This window comes from Mercenaria mercenaria, chromosome 6 (genome assembly GCF_021730395.1).
Source record: "Mercenaria mercenaria strain notata chromosome 6, MADL_Memer_1, whole genome shotgun sequence".
NCBI classification, from domain to species: domain Eukaryota; kingdom Metazoa; phylum Mollusca; class Bivalvia; order Venerida; family Veneridae; genus Mercenaria; species Mercenaria mercenaria.
This window is the reverse complement of record NC_069366.1, coordinates 57,376,731-57,397,099: the sequence shown is the minus strand read 5'-3', so window position 1 is coordinate 57,397,099 and position 20,369 is coordinate 57,376,731. Positions and strand designations below refer to the sequence as shown.

The window sequence follows — 20,369 nt, the reverse complement described above, 5'->3', positions numbered from 1 at the left end:
TGCCTATGAAGGCGTTTATAACAATTGTTATAAAGCATTATTACCGGAAAGCTTATCTGTCAATACCAGTTTGAGACAGAGATCTTTTATATTGACATTTGGTGTTTTATTTAAATTATTTTAAGGAATTTCGTTACAACGTTTTATACCATCATCAATTTCAGCACGTATTTCACGGACTTTTACAAGCAGGCGTTGTACCATATTGTTGTTAGTGCAGTATGTGCCGTTTTATTTACTCTCGGTCTAGAATACTCCCAAGGATCAGACGGCGATACCAGCTTACCATACTTCTTGCCTGCAATGGTTCTCTCTACGCTGGTAAGTTGATCGACAAATGAAACATGAATCACTAGCGCGATTCATGGATTTGCCGATCCTATTCTGTCGTTCATTTCGCATGAACACTGAAAAAAATCATTTCATTTCTTAAAAGACATCAATCTGGCTTACGGGAGTAAATGATTCTAACCTGGTTCCATTCCTATAATAATGCACGGAGGAATTTTCCTCCATTGCCAAAACCTGGAAAATCGCAATACAATCTAATAAAAACAAGACCCACATGTTGAACTTGAAATAGTTATATAAGAGTTTATGTGTATACAGTGAAAATTACGGTGTTCCGTTAGGGCCAGCACCTGCTCCCTATGAACGCCAAGCATGAATGTACGATGGTATGACTGCGAAGCACGACTGTACGATGGACTGTCACCATTGTATCATTATGTAGATAATGTAGTATACTCACAGCGCATGCGTATATTTTATACACACCCAGTTTGGGATGTTGTTTCAGCAGTTGTTAAGGCGCACTCATATAATAAACATATACTTATAGTAAGAATACTGTGTTGGTCATTCTTTACAATAAGACATGGTGTCAGAAAATTAACGATTTTAATACATCCGCATTTGTCAGGATTATTAACAATCATTGTGCATATAGTGCATATAGTGTATCGGATTTAAATAATGGATTTAACCGGTGTACCGACGCCTACAATGGACTGGGACAGTCCGAATTTGTTGGAAACATTCAAAACCTTTAGAGGTCACGCGGAATTGATATTCCAGGGTCCGTTAAAGGGGAAAGATGAACCAGTACAAATCACATACTTGCTCCTATGGATGGGACAAAAAGGAAGAGAAATTTATAAAACTTTAGTGTTGACAGCTGATCAGAAAAAATCAGTAAAAGCTACCGCCGACGCATTTGAAAAACACGTTCAGCCGAAATCAAACCCAGTATTTGCGCGGTTCAAATTTAATAATGAAGTGCAAGGTGAAAATACCATGGAACAATTCATCACACGACTTAAGATACTTGCAAATGACTGTTCTTATGGCGAAGCGTACAAGGAAGATTTGATTAGAGATCGAATCGTGTTCGTGTTAAAGTCGTCCAAAATTAGAGAGAAGCTTTTGACAGTAGGTGAGAAACTAACATTGGCGAAAGCTGTTGACATATGTCAAACTGTAGAATATGCACAAGAGCAAATGAATAACATGCAAGAATCGTCTTCTATTAACTTTGTACGGAAAACTACTCACAAAAAAGAGGAATCGAGAAAACGAGATATAAAGTGCAAAGGCGGGTCGCGGAAATCAACGGAAAACAAGCCCGATGTCGCGCACAAATCGTGCCAAAACTGTGGTCAATTCCATGGGGACAAACAGTGTAAGGCGAAGGGAGTGCAATGCCGAAACTGTAAAAAATGGAATCACTACGCGAGGGTGTGCAGGAGTAAACGTGTCAATGAAGTGAGGGCTGATGATTCATCTGAGGATATTTACATTGATACAGTAATTAGTGCTGTGGACAAGATGTGCAATCAGGCATTTGTGGATATTAAAACTGGACCTCTGGGAAACAAATTTCTTTCAAGATAGACACTGGCGCACAGGTGAATATTTTACCTCATTTTGCATTGCAACAATTAGGTATAAAAACCGCACTCTGTTCCTCTGTAACGAAGCTCACAGGTTATAATGGCAACCCTTTAGTATGTCTAGGTTCCATTACCCTGCAGTGTACCCATGAACCTTCTGCACAGACCAAGTATGTAGAATTTCATGTAGTAGACACCCAGTCACCACCCTTGTTTGGTTTTCAGACTTCCATAGATTTTGGCCTAGTTAAACTCGCACATGCTGTCACTTCCAATTATGTATCCTCCCCGCTTAACAAAACAGCAGTGCTGAATGAATATTCCCAGGTTTTTAAGGGCATTGGCTCGATTCCAGGGCAATGTTCTATTTATCTGAAACATGATGCTAAACCTGTGGTTCATCCTCCACGTAGGATTCCTGTTGCATTACGAGATAAATGCAAGAAGGAGCTAGATAAGATGGAGAAATTGGGGGTCATTACAAAAGTAAGTGAGCCTACTGAGTGGGTCAATTCAATGGTGACAGTACAGAAAAAATCAGGTGACTTGCGAATTGTACTTGATCCGGGTGACTTGAACAGAAACATTCAACGTCCTTATCATCCGACGAAAACACTGGATGACATACTTCCCCAGCTAAACGGTGCTACATTTTTTACAAAATTAGACGCTAGGTCAGGTTACTGGGCCATGCATTTGAAAGAGAAGTCTTCCATGTTGACTACATTCAATACCATATTTGGGAGGTACAGGTATCTGAGGCTTCCAATGGGTATTTCGTCTGCCATGGATCTGTTCCAAAAGAAAATAGACGAAATATTTGAGGGTCTCCCAGGGGTAGCTGCCATAGTAGACGATATTTTAGTATATGGCAAAACAAGGGAGGAGCATGATGCGAATTTGAGAGCAGTGCTCCAAAGGTCACTAGAACAAGGTATACGCCTTAATCCAGATAAGCTGGAGGTTGGGCAGTCCCAGATTAGTTATTTCGGTCATGTGATATCTAAACAAGGTCTTAGCCCAGATCCAGACAAGGTGTCTGCAATTCGAGAAATGCCTATCCCGGAAAATAGGTCACAACTCGAAACGGTACTTGGCATGAGTCAGTATCTCGCTAGATATGCACCTAGGCTATCTGAGGTCACTTTGCCCTTACGAGAATTATTGGCGAAAGATGTAGAATTTCTCTGGGGTGAATCACAGCAGCAAGCTTATGATCAGATGATTGATATCATAACGCAAGCTCCTGTCCTTGCTTTCTATGACCCGGCCAAACCCTTAGAGTTGCAAACCGACGCAAGTAGGTCAGGACTTGGGGCCACACTCCTTCAAGAAGGTAGACCTATAGGTTATGCCAGTAAAAGTCTTACGCCAAGCCAAATGAACTATGCTATGATTGAGTTAGAGTGTCTTGGACTGGTATTTGGTTTGAAGAAATTCCACCAGTGGGTGTATGGGAAAGAAGTCAAAGTAGTTACAGACCACTTACCATTGATAGCTATATGTAAGAAACCCTTATTTGCTGCACCTGTTAGGTTACAGCGGCTGCTCTTAAACATTTCACAGTATGATATAGATGTCACTTATAGGCAGGGAACTCAGATTCCTTTACCAGATACTTTGTCTAGATTTCCGGTAAAGGATACAGATCCGTCCCTGACGGAAACTGTAGAAGTCCAGGTTAATATGGTCAAAAGAAGCTTACCGGTAAGTGACCGGAAATTACAAGAAATCAAGGTCAATACTGACAGGGACGAACAACTTTTGTCCCTGAAGCAAGTCATTATTGAAGGTTGGCCTGATGAAAGAAATCACTGCAAGTCAGAACTGCTAGATTTCTGGAATTACAGGGATGAGCTTACCGTCTTGGATGGGGTAATAATGAAGGGTCACAAAATTGTTATTCCTAAATCCCTAAGGGCAGACTTATTGTCAAAAATACATTCTTCAAGTCATATGGGAATAGAGAAAACAATAAGTAGAGCAAGTGATATTGTTTTCTGGCCTAGAATCACCCAGGAAATTAAAGATCTCGTTCTGAAATGTCCTGTATGTTTGCAACACAGAGACTCAAACCAGAAAGAACCGCTTGTCTACACCCAAGTTCCAGAATACCCATGGCAGGTAGTTGGCACAGACCTATTTGAGTTCAATGGCAAAGACTTTTTGATAGTCGCTGACCATTATTCACATTACTTTGAGGTCAAAGAGCTGCCTAACTGTAGAAGTTCGACAGTTATAAGTAGGCTCAAGGGCATATTTGCTAGATTTGGCATACCAGAAATTGTAGTATCTGATAATGGGCCATGCTATGCATCTCATGAGTTTGCAAACTTTGCAAAGCTCTGGGATTTTACACACCAGACCACAAGTCCTTACCACAGCTCCGGTAATGGTTTTGCGGAAGCGTACGTGAAAATTTGCAAGCGCATTTTCACGAAGGCCAGAGCATCAGGCACCGACCCAATGATAGGAATACAAGAATATAGGGTTACAAAACTTAAAATAGGGTTTTCACCCAGTGAAATTATGTTCCAACGTCAAATTAGGTCAGTGTTGCCAGTTGCTAAGTCGCAATTACTTCCCCGGCAAATCTCACACAAGGTCATTCGTGAGAAATTGTCAGCAAACAAGGAAAGGGAGAAAGTGTATTATGATATGACAGCCAAGCATTTACCACCATTAGAAATAGGAGATTCGGCACGAATTCAGCAAGCAAATAAAAATTGGAGTCCTGCAGTAGTAGTGCAAAAACACCATGATAGGTCATACTCTGTTAAAACACCTGACGGTAACACATATCGTCGCAATAGGAGGCATTTGTTACAAACCAATGAATCAAAAGAGTGCATACCTGAAGTTGACATGCAAAATGTGGAAAATAACAACCTTTCGGCGCCTCAAGAAAATTCTGACTGTATTTCACAATTCTCTGATAAAAGCAATAAAAGGTCAGATAATGAAGCAAGTGAAAAAACATATATGAGTAGATCTGGCAGGGCAGTTAAACCTCCGACAAGATTAATTGAAACAATGTAATATGATAACATTAGATAGCGGAACACGCGTGCTATGTAAACAGTGAACAGAGATAATTAAGTGCTGATAGCAAAAATATGCCATTCATGGAGAAACAGACTTTATGAAAGAAATTTTACGTTATAGTAAATTTGGAGTATTTTGATTTATTTTATTTTAGCTTTCAGAAATTGTGTTCCTTGTTCTTTGCCAAAAGGGGAGATGTATCATTATGTAGATAATGTAGTATACTCACAGCGCATGCGTATATTTTATACACACCCAGTTTGGGATGTTGTTTCAGCAGTTGTTAAGGCGCACTCATATAATAAACATATACTTATAGTAAGAATACTGTGTTGGTCATTCTTTACAATAAGACAACCATCGTACCGTACGTAGCGCTCTGCCACCGCACTGTTGTGCTTCGTCATCGTACACCGTGAATCGTTATGTTACCATCGTATACTATTGCGTTCCGCCATCGTATTGTCGCACTTTAGTACTGTCCTAGTATCACCATCGTTGTGTCGCGCTTCACCATCGCACTGCCACGCTTCACTATCGTAATATCACCCTCGTACTGTCGCACTTCGCCATTATCCTATCTTGCTCTGCGATCGCACCTTCGCGCTTCACCATCTTTGCCTTTAATCTTATTTGTTCTCAATGCACTTTAAGTATACTGAATTGAACATAAACATTTTAGAGAATATTGAAATTCTATTCACAAAAAATGAAATACATTTCTTACAAAGGGTAGATTTATTGAGGGCATAAAATGCTACTGGTGTTTTATCATTTTATTTCAGTCCCTTCAGTACATACCTGAAACATAAATTTAAATACAATTTAATTCATATTCAAATAGTTTACTTTTGTCTATCATACGTACGGCATGAGTTTAACAATATATATTTAAACATTATAAAATATGTATGCCTTACTATACAGAATATAAAAGAAAACATTTATACATTTTTACATACATTCTAAGATCTAATATTTAGTAAACAATATCCACGAAAGCTGAATACAACATCCCAGGTCAAACTACTGTTATAATAACCTTATTGTTTACTAAACACTAGATCTTAGAATGTCTTCATCGTACTGTCGTGTAATCGCTATCGTACTGTCGTGAAATCGCCATCGTACTGTCTGGCTTCGCCATCGTACTGCCGTGTAATCGCCATCGTACTGTCGGGCTTCGCCATCGTATTGTCGTGTAATCGCCATCGTACTGTCACGCTTCGCCATTTACTTTCGCGCTTCGCCATCGTACAGTGGTAGGCCTACTTCGTCATCGTACCGTCGTACCTTCGAGGTTCGCGTTCATATATATAGGGAGCAAGGCGCTGGCCCTAACGGAACACTGTACATTACATATTTCATTGCTTCACATGATTATTTAAATTTTAGCACTTCATGATGACAGTCACTGCACTTCTGGCGTGTTACTTTGCAAGACGTCTAGATGAAATCTACGATACGTTAAGGCGATGGGACAACTCAGAAAAACACTTCAGAAGATTGGTACTTATTAAGATTTATTTTATATCATGCATAGCCTAATGTAGAGCTTTTAGATTCTTAAAATTTGAATGTATACATAGGCACAATTGTAAGTCGGTCTGCATTTATGCTAGAAACAATGTAACGGTTTCGTTATGTCTTAAAGCTAGTATCAAAGCTCGTATTCGGAACGGCGATTTGTTTTCGCAATATGCTACGAGTTTCAAATTTATTCTATATCCGGGCTCCCCTTACATAAATATTGAGTAAATCACATTGAGCCATTTCAAAACTAGGCTACTCTTCTTAATTGTAAAACCTCGTCCTCCACCTCTGATTCAAGTTGAGAAGTTGACAGGTACAGAATGCAGGAACACTGGTTAGGTTAACTGTCCACCGTAACATAACTGAAATATTATTGAAAAAGGGCGTAAAACCCAAAATAAACAGAACAAAAGAAAAAAAAATAAGGGTAAAACCAGCCAACTTTGAATCAGGTTTGGCATATCTATGCTACCTTGGTTTACATCAATATTTTCTGGCGCCCTACCAAACCGCAAATTATAAAAATGTACATGTACTTAAGTTCATTGATTATACGAAACATTTTACAAAAAAAAAAATCTAAAATAATTTGTTTTCGATTTCCTTTTATTTTCAGAAACCTCTCTATCTGCTTCTACAATACCCATCTTTTATATGGAGTATCATAGGCGCAGCGATGACAGGACAGACAGGGGTATGCAGCGACGCTGAAAAGCCTTGTTACTATACCGTTAACGACAGGGAGAATCGGGCTATCGCTATCGTCATTATAGTGGTTCATGTCATTAACGGTGTGATTTCATTTATAACACTGAGCACACGGCACAAAATAAGGCGTGACAAAGATGTGGACTTGAATCTTTTGCAAAAGCGATCTGATTTATCAAATTCAATTTCACTGTCTTTGAAGCCATCGGATTCGAGCACCAAGAAAGAAAATAACAATACTGAAAATTTGAAGAAAGATACTAGAGAAACGCTTCCACCGATTAAAGAACCGCAACCACTAAAGAAACACATAAGCCGGATAAGCAATGGGCCTATATTCGATGAAAACGATACAAACAGACGGAATGTTCTTCCGCCTTTAAAACAGCAACTGAAACGCCATCACACCGTGCACGGACCGATCAGATCAGCAGACGACAGAAGTTTAAAACCTCAAGGAAAGATTCAAAACGAGGCTACCGCCTCTTCACTTTCGTCAAATACAAACGAAAGTAAAATAAGGAGACTTATCACGAAAGTAAGCATTGTGCCACCTAAAAATAGACATGCATCTTTCGTTCAGCCAAGAAACAAGGTATCCGATGACTCAAGTGCTTCATCCGACGATTCCGACATAAATCAACGACCTAAAAGTGTAAAAAAGAACGGTCTTTCAGTTCGACGTTTGAGTGAACACCCGAAAGCACTCCCTCCGTCTTACGACCAAGCTATAGCGCCTAGTGACACAGATCCATACTGGCTTCCTGATCCCCCTCAAAATGATTCCAGCGTGCACTATTTGCCGGAAAATATGTACACTGGCTATTCTTATCCAGACACTGACATAGAACCCGTGCAGCCATCAAAAGTTGTAACAGCTCAATGGCAAATTAGATAAGCTATATTAGTTTGAAAACGAATATATGTACTTACAGTTAATACCATTTTGAGTTTAAATACTTCTTTGCAAAATTACAATGTGTTTTGTTTGTTTTGTTGTAACTACATCTGTTTTAATATTTTGCACTGTACATTTACACATTGGTCAATGAATAAGTCTCATTAAAGCTCCGGAGAGTTACTTCTTGTCCTAAGCCAGTTCTAATGGTTTAAATAGCTTTCAACCGGGTCAAAATTAAAACCCAACGCCCTTGAGTACAAGCTGTTTCCAGAAATGTCTACAGTACATATTTCGTCTTGCTGTCTGACATATCCCCCTTTAATTGAAAGTGTACCATTTTCGCAATATGTTTGAAGTCAGTTTATGTTTCATCTACTTTTGACATTCCAAACTCGTGGAAAGAGATCTGGTGATTGAATGTTAATGTGTTTTTTTCTGTATTTTTAACGCTCCGGCTCAAACTTCATCTTGTTTCGTGTTCCGATTGACGTTTATTCACAAGGGATGTATTGGGTAAATTCAGGAATGGTTGGAAGAGGAGTAAATTATTAGTTTGATGCCAGTAAATGTCTCGGTTTTGTACCTATTGTGCGACCATTACATTATTTGTGCCGCAAGTTTTGCGACATTTTATCAAACAAATATATCGTTGAAATGATCCACAGTTGCATATATTTCATGTGATTAAATGGCATTTTAAAACTGAGAATATGATTCCCCTTTTACAAGTATTTTCTGTTAAGTGTCTTAGAACCGTGAAACATTGAAGGCAAAAACTCGTTTTCAAAGCGTGGCTCAAAGCAATGGCATACCCGTCATCCGACCGTGGCACCTCAACATTTCAATATACTCATTTCAGACAAAATATTGTCACAATTATATCCGCTGTAAAGTATACAAACGTATGATTAAAGACTAAAACTTTAATGATGGATTCGTGTAACAAGTCAAAAGTATTGTTAGTGGCCTTCTACGGATTAGTATCATAAAGGCCCGACACATGGCCGAGAAAAATTTTTTGTAAACATTAATATCCAAAATCTAAAAGAGATTACAAATTTAAAACATTAAATATAAAAAAAAATAATACATTTAATGTTTATATATGGGTGGAATTTATTTTTAGATTTTGAATGTTAATGTTTATAAGGCATGTTTCTCAATCGCAGCATATGCCGGACCCCAATGTTTAACCTTTAGACTGCTGGCGGCAAGTAATTCTGCCTTTGCTACCAGTGCAGACCAAGATCAGCCTGCACATCCGTGCAGTCTGATCATGGTCTGCACTGTACGCCATTCAGTCAATAAATTTTCAGTGAACATCCCTCTGCATGGTACTGTCCAAATTGAATGATAAACCAGTCCATTTAAGAAAATTAGCAGGGTAAGGGTTAATATCGCAAAGCTTCTAAATTAGGACCTGCATAAAATAACTTCATGGACAGAAAAATGGTTGGTAACTTTCAATCCTTCTAAAACAGAATCCTTACTGATATCATGTAAAACCCATAGAAATATCATTCATCATCCAATCAGAATGCAAGGCATACAAATAAATAAAGTCCGTAATCATAAACACTTGGGTATCAATCTCTCGTATGATCTGCGGTGGTCCACACACACAGAATACATACAAAGTAAAGCTTGGAAAAGAATTAATATTATGAAACAAAACGATTCCAGTAATAGATAAGATGTAATATTGCATAAAATACAAATGCATACACGTCATATTCCCTAAGACATTATCTAGGCCTAAACATGTTTGATTTTTTAATGGATTCAGCTATTTTCTTCACACTTTATCGTTCATACGTTTATCTTTTCTTCTTTTACGTGCTTAAGTTTTCACTTCTCTATACTTAATTTGGTGTTCAATTATTGCATTTTACAGTTACCATTTAAATCAGTATACTTACCAAATATCTCTTTCAATGAGATTTGCTTGTTATTTCACACCCAGTGATTCTGAATCCTACTCTCTCTAGTCTCTTACTATAAGTCTGAAGTGTATTTTCATATTTAAACTTTAATTGTACTTTACAAAAGCACTTTTTGGCTTATTGAAATATGCCATCTTTGCATGTATTTCATATAATACTGTATTAATTAAAATAATTATGCCATGAAAAAAAAAACCAAAAAAAACCATCTAATTTTATGTAATAAGGAGAGGACAACTGTAAGCTAATATAGCTTTCTGTCCAATTCCGGAAATGTTGTATTGTAAAAATGTCATGCTTTTCTGAAATAAAAAAAAATTATTTAAACTAAGCAACAAGCTGAAATGAGTCACGCCATGAGAAAACCAACACGGTGCATTTGCGACCAACATGGATCCAGACCAGCCTGCGTATGTTGGTTTTCTCATGGTGCCGCTCAAATGAACATTCTTCAGTTCGTGACCGTTTTAGATATATTCATTTTAGGTATATAGTGACATCTACTCATCTTGCTATTGGATAGGCTGCAATTCTATAATGACTTGCGGCAACACATCTTGCCCTCTTCGTGCGTCTGTGCTGACGAAAGGAGCAGTATAGTAAGGGTAAACCCCACAAAATATTATGCTTAATATTAAAGGGGTAGTTTTGCTACGTTATATCAATCAACTTACTAAGTAACTTCTAAAACAATTTGTGCTATGTGAATGGCCCCTTTTACCCCGTGAAATACAGATACAGATGAAATACTTCGGAAAGATCGGATACTTTTGTTGTTAAAATGTACATTTAATCCTTATACACAGGGAATACTGTAATTCTCGACCATGTTTCGGAAATTCAATTGTGAAGGGTGACCTAGGTTATAGAGGTATGTTTGGGTTCTTCAAACGAGACATACTACTTTAGAGATACCAAATTCATCAAAACTGCGAAAAATTGTTTGTATTTACTATAAGTAAACGTTGTAACTATACACAGCAGATGAACATGCACGTATCAATACTCTGGATCACTTGAAATGATCAAAGATAGACGGCAAATATGCATCCTGAATGCGTCATTTCCGCATCCCGAGTAAATAGACAGTGTTTTCATTTTGACCGGTGTCAAAAACAAAATAAGGTCCACAAAGATCGAGAAGCAGGAAAAATGTGGTAAACTTTTTAATTTCAGCTTATTCTTTAATACTCCGATGATGTTTGATCAGTATATCTTTACGACAACAGCATACCACTATTGTGTCCATTCGGTCACGCCATCGCTTGACGCAAGTATAAGTATTAATCAACATGTTTTTTCTTTCAGTCCGAGGTTATCCCATTGAAGTTATCATCAAGATTTGCAAAACAGAAAAACTTTTTTTTTTCCATTCTTTGCAGAGACTGAATCAAGCATATCAACGTCGGGTGCTATTTTTCATAATTCATAAAAAGGGGTATAAAAAGAACAATCAAACAATCTGCTGTATATCTTTTGTAAAACAAAATATGATATTATGTCCTGCAGTATTCTCATTTTGGTCGATTTTAATTCGTCCAGGCAGTAAATGATTGAAGCGACCAGACCATAATATTCATTTTCGGTTCTATATAATATTCACTTGGTAAAATATTATTTTCAAATCCAAAATCCTAGAACGAGAGACATACCAAGTAAATATCATGTTTGAACTCTCAATCGTTTGATTAATCGCAAGCCTGTCCTGAAGAAAACTTAACAGTAGTCAGTACACACAAAAGTCATTTTGAAACATTGAAAGTATGTGTAAATTTAAAACATATGCCAGATACCAGACTACACAGATTTTGACATTAAAGCTGATTTTCTAGTCAACGTTTTCGAAACAAAGTCGACAAAAGCTTCAAATTATCAACATGAACACGAACACTGCAGGATGGTATAAATAAAACAACCAAGAAGATCTTATACAACCTGACACAGATAGTCGTGTAATGTTGGAGGGTGTATGAATTTAACAAAGCCTCCATAGTCCACTTTATTCTCCTTTTTCAATACTGACAATGTTTTAGAAAAGTCAGGAAATTCAAACAGAAAAAAAAACAAGTGTGCTAATTTCGTCATGATAAAAATACAATAATTAAGTTCGTTGATACAGCGACAAAGTTTGTGGTTCCGACGGTACTAAATGTTTCCAAAGCCACTATAAACAATTTTATATTAAAAGTTTTACACATCAGTTTCCTGAACAACAGTAAGTAAACCTTTCCACTTTAAGTTCAATAAAAAAAACATCGAGTAGTCTCTACCGAGTGAAAATACTTTGGTTAACAAGTTTCATAGTTCGTGTCCATCATCAAATTTTGACTGTAATACTGTATTTTTTTAATCTGATAAATTCACTTGAGTTTAGAAATAATGGCTTTACAGAAGTCTGGTAAGTCTTTAGGAAGCCTAGAGGTAACCATGTTTTTATCAACAACAACTGGAACATCTGTGTAATTGGCACCAGCGTTCTCCACGTCGTCCTTGATTGCCATGAAACAAGTCACGTTCCTTTCTCTGATCACCTTAGCTGAAATCAGTACCCAGGCACCGTGGCAGATCGAGGCCAATACCTTGCCCGCGTCGTCCATAGCTTTGACTAATGCCAGAATACGTTTATCCCGTCTCAAATAGTCCGGCGAGAATCCACCAGGAATTATCAATGCGTCTAAACCATCTGCTGATATTTCATCGATACCGAAATCAGCTTTGCACGGGTAACCATGTTTTGAGTTGTAGGTTTTGCCCTTTTCCGGGCCAATAGTGAATGTTTCGTAACCTTCTTCCTTTAAACGATAGTATGGATACCAAAGTTCCAAGTCTTCATAATTGAACTCGGCAAGAATTCCTACTTTTTTCGCTGTCATGTTTATTCCTTCAAACCGAAAGCGGAAGTAAACAAAAACGGGCGGAGACAAGTATGTAATGCGAAATGAAGTCCTAATTGCGAAACGGACTTTACGTCTACGAAATGGAGTTTTATCATTTTAATTATGACATTTACTTTAATAATATCTGAATTTTTTATAAACAGATATTTATTTATTTATTTATTTACATTTGAGATCAATAGCATAAAACACAACACAAGGCAATAAATATAATATCAAAGCACATAAAAAAAAACAATTCCTATACATGGTATTAAGAAATATAATTTGTATTTAAGACTAGGATAAAATGCATACTTTTACTACAACTAAATATTCTAAGTCATGTGTTATACTATAGATATAAATCTAGAGATCAAGCTTAATTCCAATGGGGCCCATACTAATCTACTAAAAGATAAAGTGCAAGAAAGGAAAATGTAATACAAAGTGTATAAGAAATACCCAGCTTTTGGTACAGCACGGGATTACTAAAAGTATGCATAGCACATAACATGAAAATTATCAACTCCTTAAGAAAAAATTCTTATGAAACATGTTCCGTATTCCTAGACAACCCTATGAGGATAGGCTAGGATTACGGAAGTATTTTAAGAGGCATAGAGTATATGTCAGGACACACATAAATGATGTTGTAAATTTACTTATTTCACTTAATTTTTCATGCCTGCCTTATTATTTCGTGTTTTCTATCCGCCGTTTTTGGTTAGTATAATCTTAATGGCTGCGCGCGGAAATATATTAGAAATATGAGTTTCAAAGTTAGATTTTAAAAAAAAATCTTTACATCGAATTTTATGATTTATAACCATATTGTGTGTTATTAAAGACCATTTGTGTTGACCTGGTGAAAAAAATGCAGGTATATACGAAGCATAGATAATTCTATAATATTTCCGCGCACCGCCTTTAAGATCATACTAACCCAAAACGGCCGATCGATAGCACAAAATATTAGTGAAATTAAGTGAAATGAGTAAGTTTACAATGTCATTTATGCATGTCCTAACATAAATTTGATGCCTCTTAAATACTTCCGTAATCCTAGCCTATTCTCATAGGGTTGTCTAGGAATACGGAACTTCCGTAATCCTAGAACCAGAGGCTAGGATTACGGTACCGTAACCGTAGCCACTGCCTTCAAGCATAGAGGTCCGTAACGTGCTATGATAGAGGGAAGAATTTTTATGAAAGAGGGGATTTTTTGTTCAAAATGTTTTTCTAAGATGAACTCATATTTTTTTTACTGTTCATAAATTTCATCTAAGAAAAACACTTTAAACATAAAAATCCCATCTGTCATAAATTTTCAATCCCCTCTATCATAGCATGTGACGGATCCCTATGATAGAATCTTGACAAAAACTCAGATTTAACATTGAACTTGTGATTTGCTTTCGGAAGTTTTTTTTAACTAAAACTGACACAATACCAGTGAAAAAAAATCTTATTAAAATGATTACAAACTTTTAAAAAAATCTTGTCAAGACTTTGACTGTCTTTCTTATACAGTTTTTATGACCAAGAGTTTTCAGGCTCTGCCATAGTTTTTTAGGATTTCTCTTCTAGTTTATTTCAAAACTATTCAGATACGATAGATAAGACTTAAACCTACGTGTAAGTCACTTCTAATCATATATTTGTCTGATAGAGTAAGAAAACAAAACAATGATTTATAGTAAAAGATTTCTGGACACATTGCAGGTCGTAGGGAAACAATTAAATTTCCATAAGCCCACATTGTAATGATTCGGATTTCCGTTCATGGGACTTTCCTAACATTTAAACTTTTGGTGCCACATACTCAGGTTGAAAAAAACTATCAAAGAACTATTGAAAAGGGTGTCAGACGTTTCACCCCCAAGACTGTTCCTCCCAAGACTTTTCACCCCAAATTTGGGGGTGAAAAGTCTAGTGTATTATAGCATATGAAGACTTTTCACCCCCTATTTGTTTTTATTATTAAATGGTTTATATGATTATAATGGTTTCTTTTGGAGGGAGGGGGTTGTATAGTTATGAATAATTTCATATCTATTATAATTAGATTAATACATTAAAAAAAATAGTTTATGATGTTTGTTAGTAAAGATGACCATAAACTTTAAACAGAAGTTATTTACAAGGTTATCTTTTAATCCATTTGTTTGTTCAATTATTGAAAATGTGACTTTGATGATTAAAGGTACTTCGGATAATAGAAAAAATAAAAGTACATTTGATAATAATAACTACAAAGTAAAATATTTTATTGATGCTTAAATTAGACTTGTTGTTCAAGGTTTGAAAGTTTGCTATCAATTAACAGTGTTGTGACATAAAAAAATGCATTGCTAAAAGCCGCTATCAAATAATTTACATCATAGTATAGAAATATATAAATATTTGCAAATTTTGTACAATAAATTATTGATGGTGAAAAAAAAAGATTGAATAAAAAATTGGCCCATTTGTCTTGTTATATTGTGAGAAAATAAATTATATAAGTTAATCAAGTGTTTATAGAAGATTAATGATTTGGCTGTTTAAAACAAAGTTTGGGGATTTTTGGACATTTGTCCAAATATTATGCTGATTTTGTGTAGGAAATAAGCAATAAATCTATTGTGGAAAAAATGTTATATTTAAATTGTTTGTCGTTAAATTTTGTTATCCATAATAGGCAAGTGATAGAACAAGATAGATATAAATTTCGTATTTTAGAAAGAAATTATAATATATATTTCTGATAACTATCACAAGAAAATATGTTATTCTTTGGCGGGGGAGAGACATAAAATATTGAATCAGCTACGCTCGTGATCAAATTGGTTTTCCAAAAGTAGTTCCTGTTCTATATATAGTCAACATGTACAATGTAAAAGTTGAAATGGATTTCAAGAAGAAATAGATGTATGTAAATGTACATTAAAATGATTTGGAAAATAATTTCAAATCTAGTCAACATGTACAATGTAATTTCAAGAAAGAATATTTTTAAGTACAATGTACTTTGAGTTTACTTATAAACGTACAATTTGTTTGTGAAAAAGAAGCATTTTACAAGTTAAAGACCATGAACATCATGGATAATAGATACATTGCCTTAAAACCATATTACTGTAGATGGCCCACTCTGTAAATCTGATAATCTGATGTCTGTGGAAAATTGGAAGGAATTACTGAATCTGTTAAAATTCATTTATTTTGCAAATAAACTTAGACAAGATATTGAAAGTTAGTTTCATTTTTGAAGCAACATCATTTTTGAGTGATGAGTATTTATATATATATTTTTTTTAACTATAAAGTTTTCACGGCATGTAGAACTATAAGTGGAAATAGATGCAAAAATTGGCAATTTGTTTTTACAAAATGTTTAGACAAACTAGGATTAACTGAACATTACAGTCAGTGTGAAAGACAGTCGTCCAAATATTTTTGTGATAAAGTTATTGATAGTTTAATGTCAGAGTATAGAGTTGAATGGCATAACCTGTTGAATAGAAATACAAGTTTGAATGGCAGAGCAGGAAACAAGTTAAGGACTTACAAATTGATGAAGCAGGAGTTTTTAACTGAAAATTATTTGAAAATGTTAATGCCTTTAAAACATAGGGCGGCTTTTGCTAAATTTAGATGTGGGCTTGCCCCCATCAGACTTGAAACTGGCCGGTATGAGAACCTCCCCATTGAGAATAGGATTTGCCCAGTTTGTAGGGAATCTGTAGAAAGTGAGGTACATGTTATACTTCATTGTAACGCTTATGAAAATTTAAGATTGCAATTGATGGCTAAAGCGTCTGAGATTAATCCCGCTTTTAGTACATTCACAGATAATGAAAAATTTGTTTTTATTTTCTCCAACTATGATACTGTCAAGGTCACCGCAAAAACCTGTTATAATATATTGCAATTAAGGTCAAACATTCTGTACCCGTAGGTATTATAGATTTTTTAATTTTTTTTTATCGTAGGCTTTTTAGGAGTCTGTGTTGTTTTTTGGGTTTTTTTTACTAACTTTTAGTGGTAGTTTTACTTCATATTCTGTAGCCGCTGATAATTTCTTTTATCTCTCTGTTTTATTTAAGACATGTTGAAATTTCAGGATATGTGGTAGAGTATTTTAATGTTTTACTTAATAGTCTCTTGTAATTCAATACTATGAATGGCATTGTACTTTTTATGACTTTTATATTTGTATGTATCTAAATATTTGTACAATGATGAGACTCAAATAAACAAACAAATATATATATTTTTTTTTGATTTCCATAAAATCAGTCAAGGTTTAGATTAATTAAACAGCCAGGGGTGTAACTGATTTAAGTTAGGTAACCTATTTCAGTTACTTTTGCAAGCATTTTATAACCTGTATTAGTTATAAAATATAGTTAACTCAGGTAAGTTATTCAAAAAAGTCTTTGCTGTTCTCATAAAGTGACCTTTAAAATTAAATTAGTAGCAAACTGTGGTTCATCAAAATTTTCTCCTTTCGTCTGATCATGACCTGATAAGCATAATGGGATGTTAAGAGTTTTATAGCTTTTAAAACGTTTGTGTAAACCTTTATCAGCCTTTCGTAAAAACTTACTGCATAGCTTCAAAGACAAAAGTTTAAGGATTCAGGAAATAATTGCATTAGTCTCATTCAAAATGAGGAATTGGCACAGGAGGGCTTTGTAATATTTTATGATAACTGAAACAAGTTATACAAGAAATATCTTTAAAAATGATGGTCGACGAATTGTAATAAGGAAAGAAGTTTATGAATTTTTCATCTAACATTCATCTTTCATCTAACATTTTTCAAATTGCAAAACTAAACACCGCACTTTAACAATTTAAATGGTTCTCTTTTAATTTTTCGCAAAGGTTTCGTAGGGTTGCAATTTTGTTTCGTTTATCCTTAGACGAATAATTACAGAAGTAGTTTGATGAAGATTCATGAAGCGGTTCATGAGAAGAGGTCATTCAACGTGTTTATATTTTTAGCTAAATTGGTCCCTATCCCCATTTGTAACAAAATAGCAGGAGACCTTACGATATTGTTACACATCGAGTTTGATAAAAATCCATTACATTTTAGTGGTTAATGCGAAGAAAGGCATATCTATAGTGGTCCCTAATAGGGCCCAAGTTCCTATATAAATAAATTTGGAAGAGGACCTTATAATGATGCTCCAGACCAAGTATGACAAAGATCCACCAAGCTGTTCATGAGACGCTGTATAAAGGCATTTCTAGTTTTAGCTCTAGCAGCCCCTAAAAGGGGTTTTATGTCCCAGCTGAACAAAGTTGGCTGTGGGCCTAATGAAGATGCTTCAAATCAAGTTTGATTAGAATACATGAGAAAAAGTCAATTAATGGATTTTTTTATTTATTATTTTTATTTATTTCTAAAATAGGCCAACTGATCCCGCTTTAACAAATGCATATTCGCTATTCGTGAATCTTTGGACAATGACGTCACACCTATAAAAAGTGAAGGTCAAGCAAAACATACAACTGTAATTATTTCAATATTTCTGTTTCATAAGCAAAGTTTGACCGTAGTTATATCACATAGATAAACTGTATGCAACGTACCTTCATTTCAGTGTAATGAGATTCAGTCATTATAAAGCATATATATAATGAAACAGATTTCAACTGAGTTCAATATTTGCATACCATACTAAAAAAAAATATTCATATATAACAAATCAGTTAAATAATTTGTAACAAATATATCAAAGCAAACAAGTGCTCATTTTAATATGCAAACTGAATAAGTCACAAAAGCAAGAAACCTTTTCATATACAGACGACAATTGTAACAAGGAAAATCTTTTAAAAAGCACTTCTCTACATAAAAGACTCTTATCACACCCTTATTCATGTGATACGCAGACCGTATTCAGCTCTTTCTTTAATTTGATATATGTTGGTATTTGAACAGGTTTTTATCATATTTATTAAACTTACTTATTATTTTGAGATATATCAATATTCTTGCTAAATATACTGAGCCAAAGTTAGCTTTAAAACTGTGAGCAGCGTCGTTTAGGATAAACGCTTTGTCTACATTTCACTCAGCGTAGCACAATCAACAGAGTGAAAGAAATTGACACTCTCGTCCAATCAGGCAGAGTGTTGCATAAATCTTCCATTTTGATAAATTATCTATAATGCGTTATCAAATAGTTTGATTGGCAAACTGAAGTCACGTGGCATAGGTAAACGAAAACGAATTTAGACGGCCTCGCCGAAAAAGAATAAGCAATAACTTAAATGGGTTACAAAATGAGATAACTTGAAACAGTTACACCCCTGACTGTTAAAGTTTGATATACTACAGGTTAGCCAGTTAATCCATTTATATTTTAACACTTATTTCTGTCAATCAAAAGGTGTTGATCGAGCACAACACCTATGAAGAGTTTAAAATATTGACCTACAATGAAATGAATGACTTTCAAATTGTAATATTAGTAATTGTTTATTTATTTATTTATCTATTTATTTATTTCAGTCTCATCAGCATACATAAATAACATCACAGTACATACATGTACATGTATTACATATAATAACATTAAACATATGGAATACTGCCACTCAATACTGAGTTACCTGAGACTATATATCTTGTTAAATATATAAAAATATATCATAAATATAAATTCCACATCATATTGCACTAATTATAAATACCCATATTACATGTTATCACAACTGGGCTATCATTATTATACTAAAGGATAAATATATACCCTCTAATTCTAACCCCTAGTTAATATTTACCTCTACTATTGTAATCTAAATCTACTCATATATTTCATAATTATATTACATAATTAAAACTTGAATCCATTTGAATAACAAAGAAAAAAATTCATCATTAAGAAGTCTCAACAAATTGACATTTAAAAAGATCAATTGATCAAGTTGACTACAAGTATGTTACCCTAAATTCAGTGTATATTTAAAGAATTATGGTCTGTAAAGTAACAAATTATCTTCATAAATGCCCTAACAACTTATACAAAATATATTTAAAAAGATTTTAAATATCAAATAATAAAATATTTCACGATATTTTCACTATATTAAAAATTGGGGGTGAAAAGTCTAGGATTTGTAAAATTGGGGATGAAAAGTCTTGGGAGGAAAATGCCTTGGGGGTGAAATGTCTAGGGGAGGAAAAGTCTTTGGGGTGAAACGTCTAGAATTCATTGAGAAACTGCAGGAAATATATAAATTCTATGTTGACCATCACTTTTGGTCACTTTTTTCTCTTTGAACTCGGTTACCCATAGTCCGGCAATGACTTTTTTTTTATTTTTCATGATAGTTTTCAAACACATTCAACCTATTTTGCACCAATGGGAGATCACTTTACGTGCAGAATACCAGTGGGTGGGGTATACCGGACATAAATTTTCCAAAGTTAAGTTAGGATTTTTTTTTTTTTTTTTTTTTTTTTTTT

General features: G+C 34.9%; 4 protein-coding genes across 4 annotated transcripts in view; 3 read left to right on the top strand and 1 right to left on the bottom strand.

Moving 5' to 3' along the window:
- Positions 1-1,406: 1,406 nt before the first annotated feature.
- Positions 1,407-8,545, top strand: LOC123550103 (uncharacterized). The gene is made up of 3 exons (XM_053546032.1): positions 1,407-1,907; positions 6,333-6,446; positions 7,087-8,545. Exons 2-3 carry the CDS (start codon positions 6,339-6,341, stop codon positions 8,074-8,076), a joined length of 1,098 nt encoding a protein of 365 aa, XP_053402007.1. The 5' UTR covers positions 1,407-1,907; positions 6,333-6,338; the 3' UTR covers positions 8,077-8,545.
- On the top strand, positions 2,352-4,931 carry LOC123538242 (uncharacterized protein K02A2.6-like). The gene has a single exon (XM_045322209.2). It carries the CDS (start codon positions 2,352-2,354, stop codon positions 4,929-4,931), a length of 2,580 nt encoding a protein of 859 aa, XP_045178144.2.
- A 2,509-nt stretch (positions 8,546-11,054) lies between the features above and the next one.
- Positions 11,055-20,369, top strand: part of LOC123548809 (N-acyl-phosphatidylethanolamine-hydrolyzing phospholipase D-like) — a 115,241-nt gene continuing 105,926 nt past the window's right edge. Inside the window, exon 1 of the mRNA XM_045336358.2 lies at positions 11,055-11,179. The gene's annotated coding sequence lies outside the window, so the exon portion shown is untranslated. The remainder of the gene's footprint in view (positions 11,180-20,369) is intronic.
- On the bottom strand, positions 12,009-12,941 carry LOC123548810 (putative cysteine protease YraA). Its single transcript, XM_045336362.2, has one exon. It carries the CDS (start codon positions 12,893-12,895, stop codon positions 12,383-12,385), a length of 513 nt encoding a protein of 170 aa, XP_045192297.1. The 5' UTR covers positions 12,896-12,941; the 3' UTR covers positions 12,009-12,382.

Coding starts and splice junctions, on each gene's coding strand:
- LOC123538242 (XM_045322209.2), top strand. CDS start 2,352: ATGGAGAAATTGGGGGTCATTACAAAAGTAAGTGAGCCTACTGAGTGG.
- LOC123550103 (XM_053546032.1), top strand. CDS start 6,339: ATGATGACAGTCACTGCACTTCTGGCGTGTTACTTTGCAAGACGTCTA. Junction 6,447..7,086: donor AAAAACACTTCAGAAGATTG/GTACTTATTAAG, acceptor TTTTATTTTCAG/AAACCTCTCTATCTGCTTCT.
- LOC123548810 (XM_045336362.2), bottom strand. CDS start 12,895: ATGACAGCGAAAAAAGTAGGAATTCTTGCCGAGTTCAATTATGAAGAC.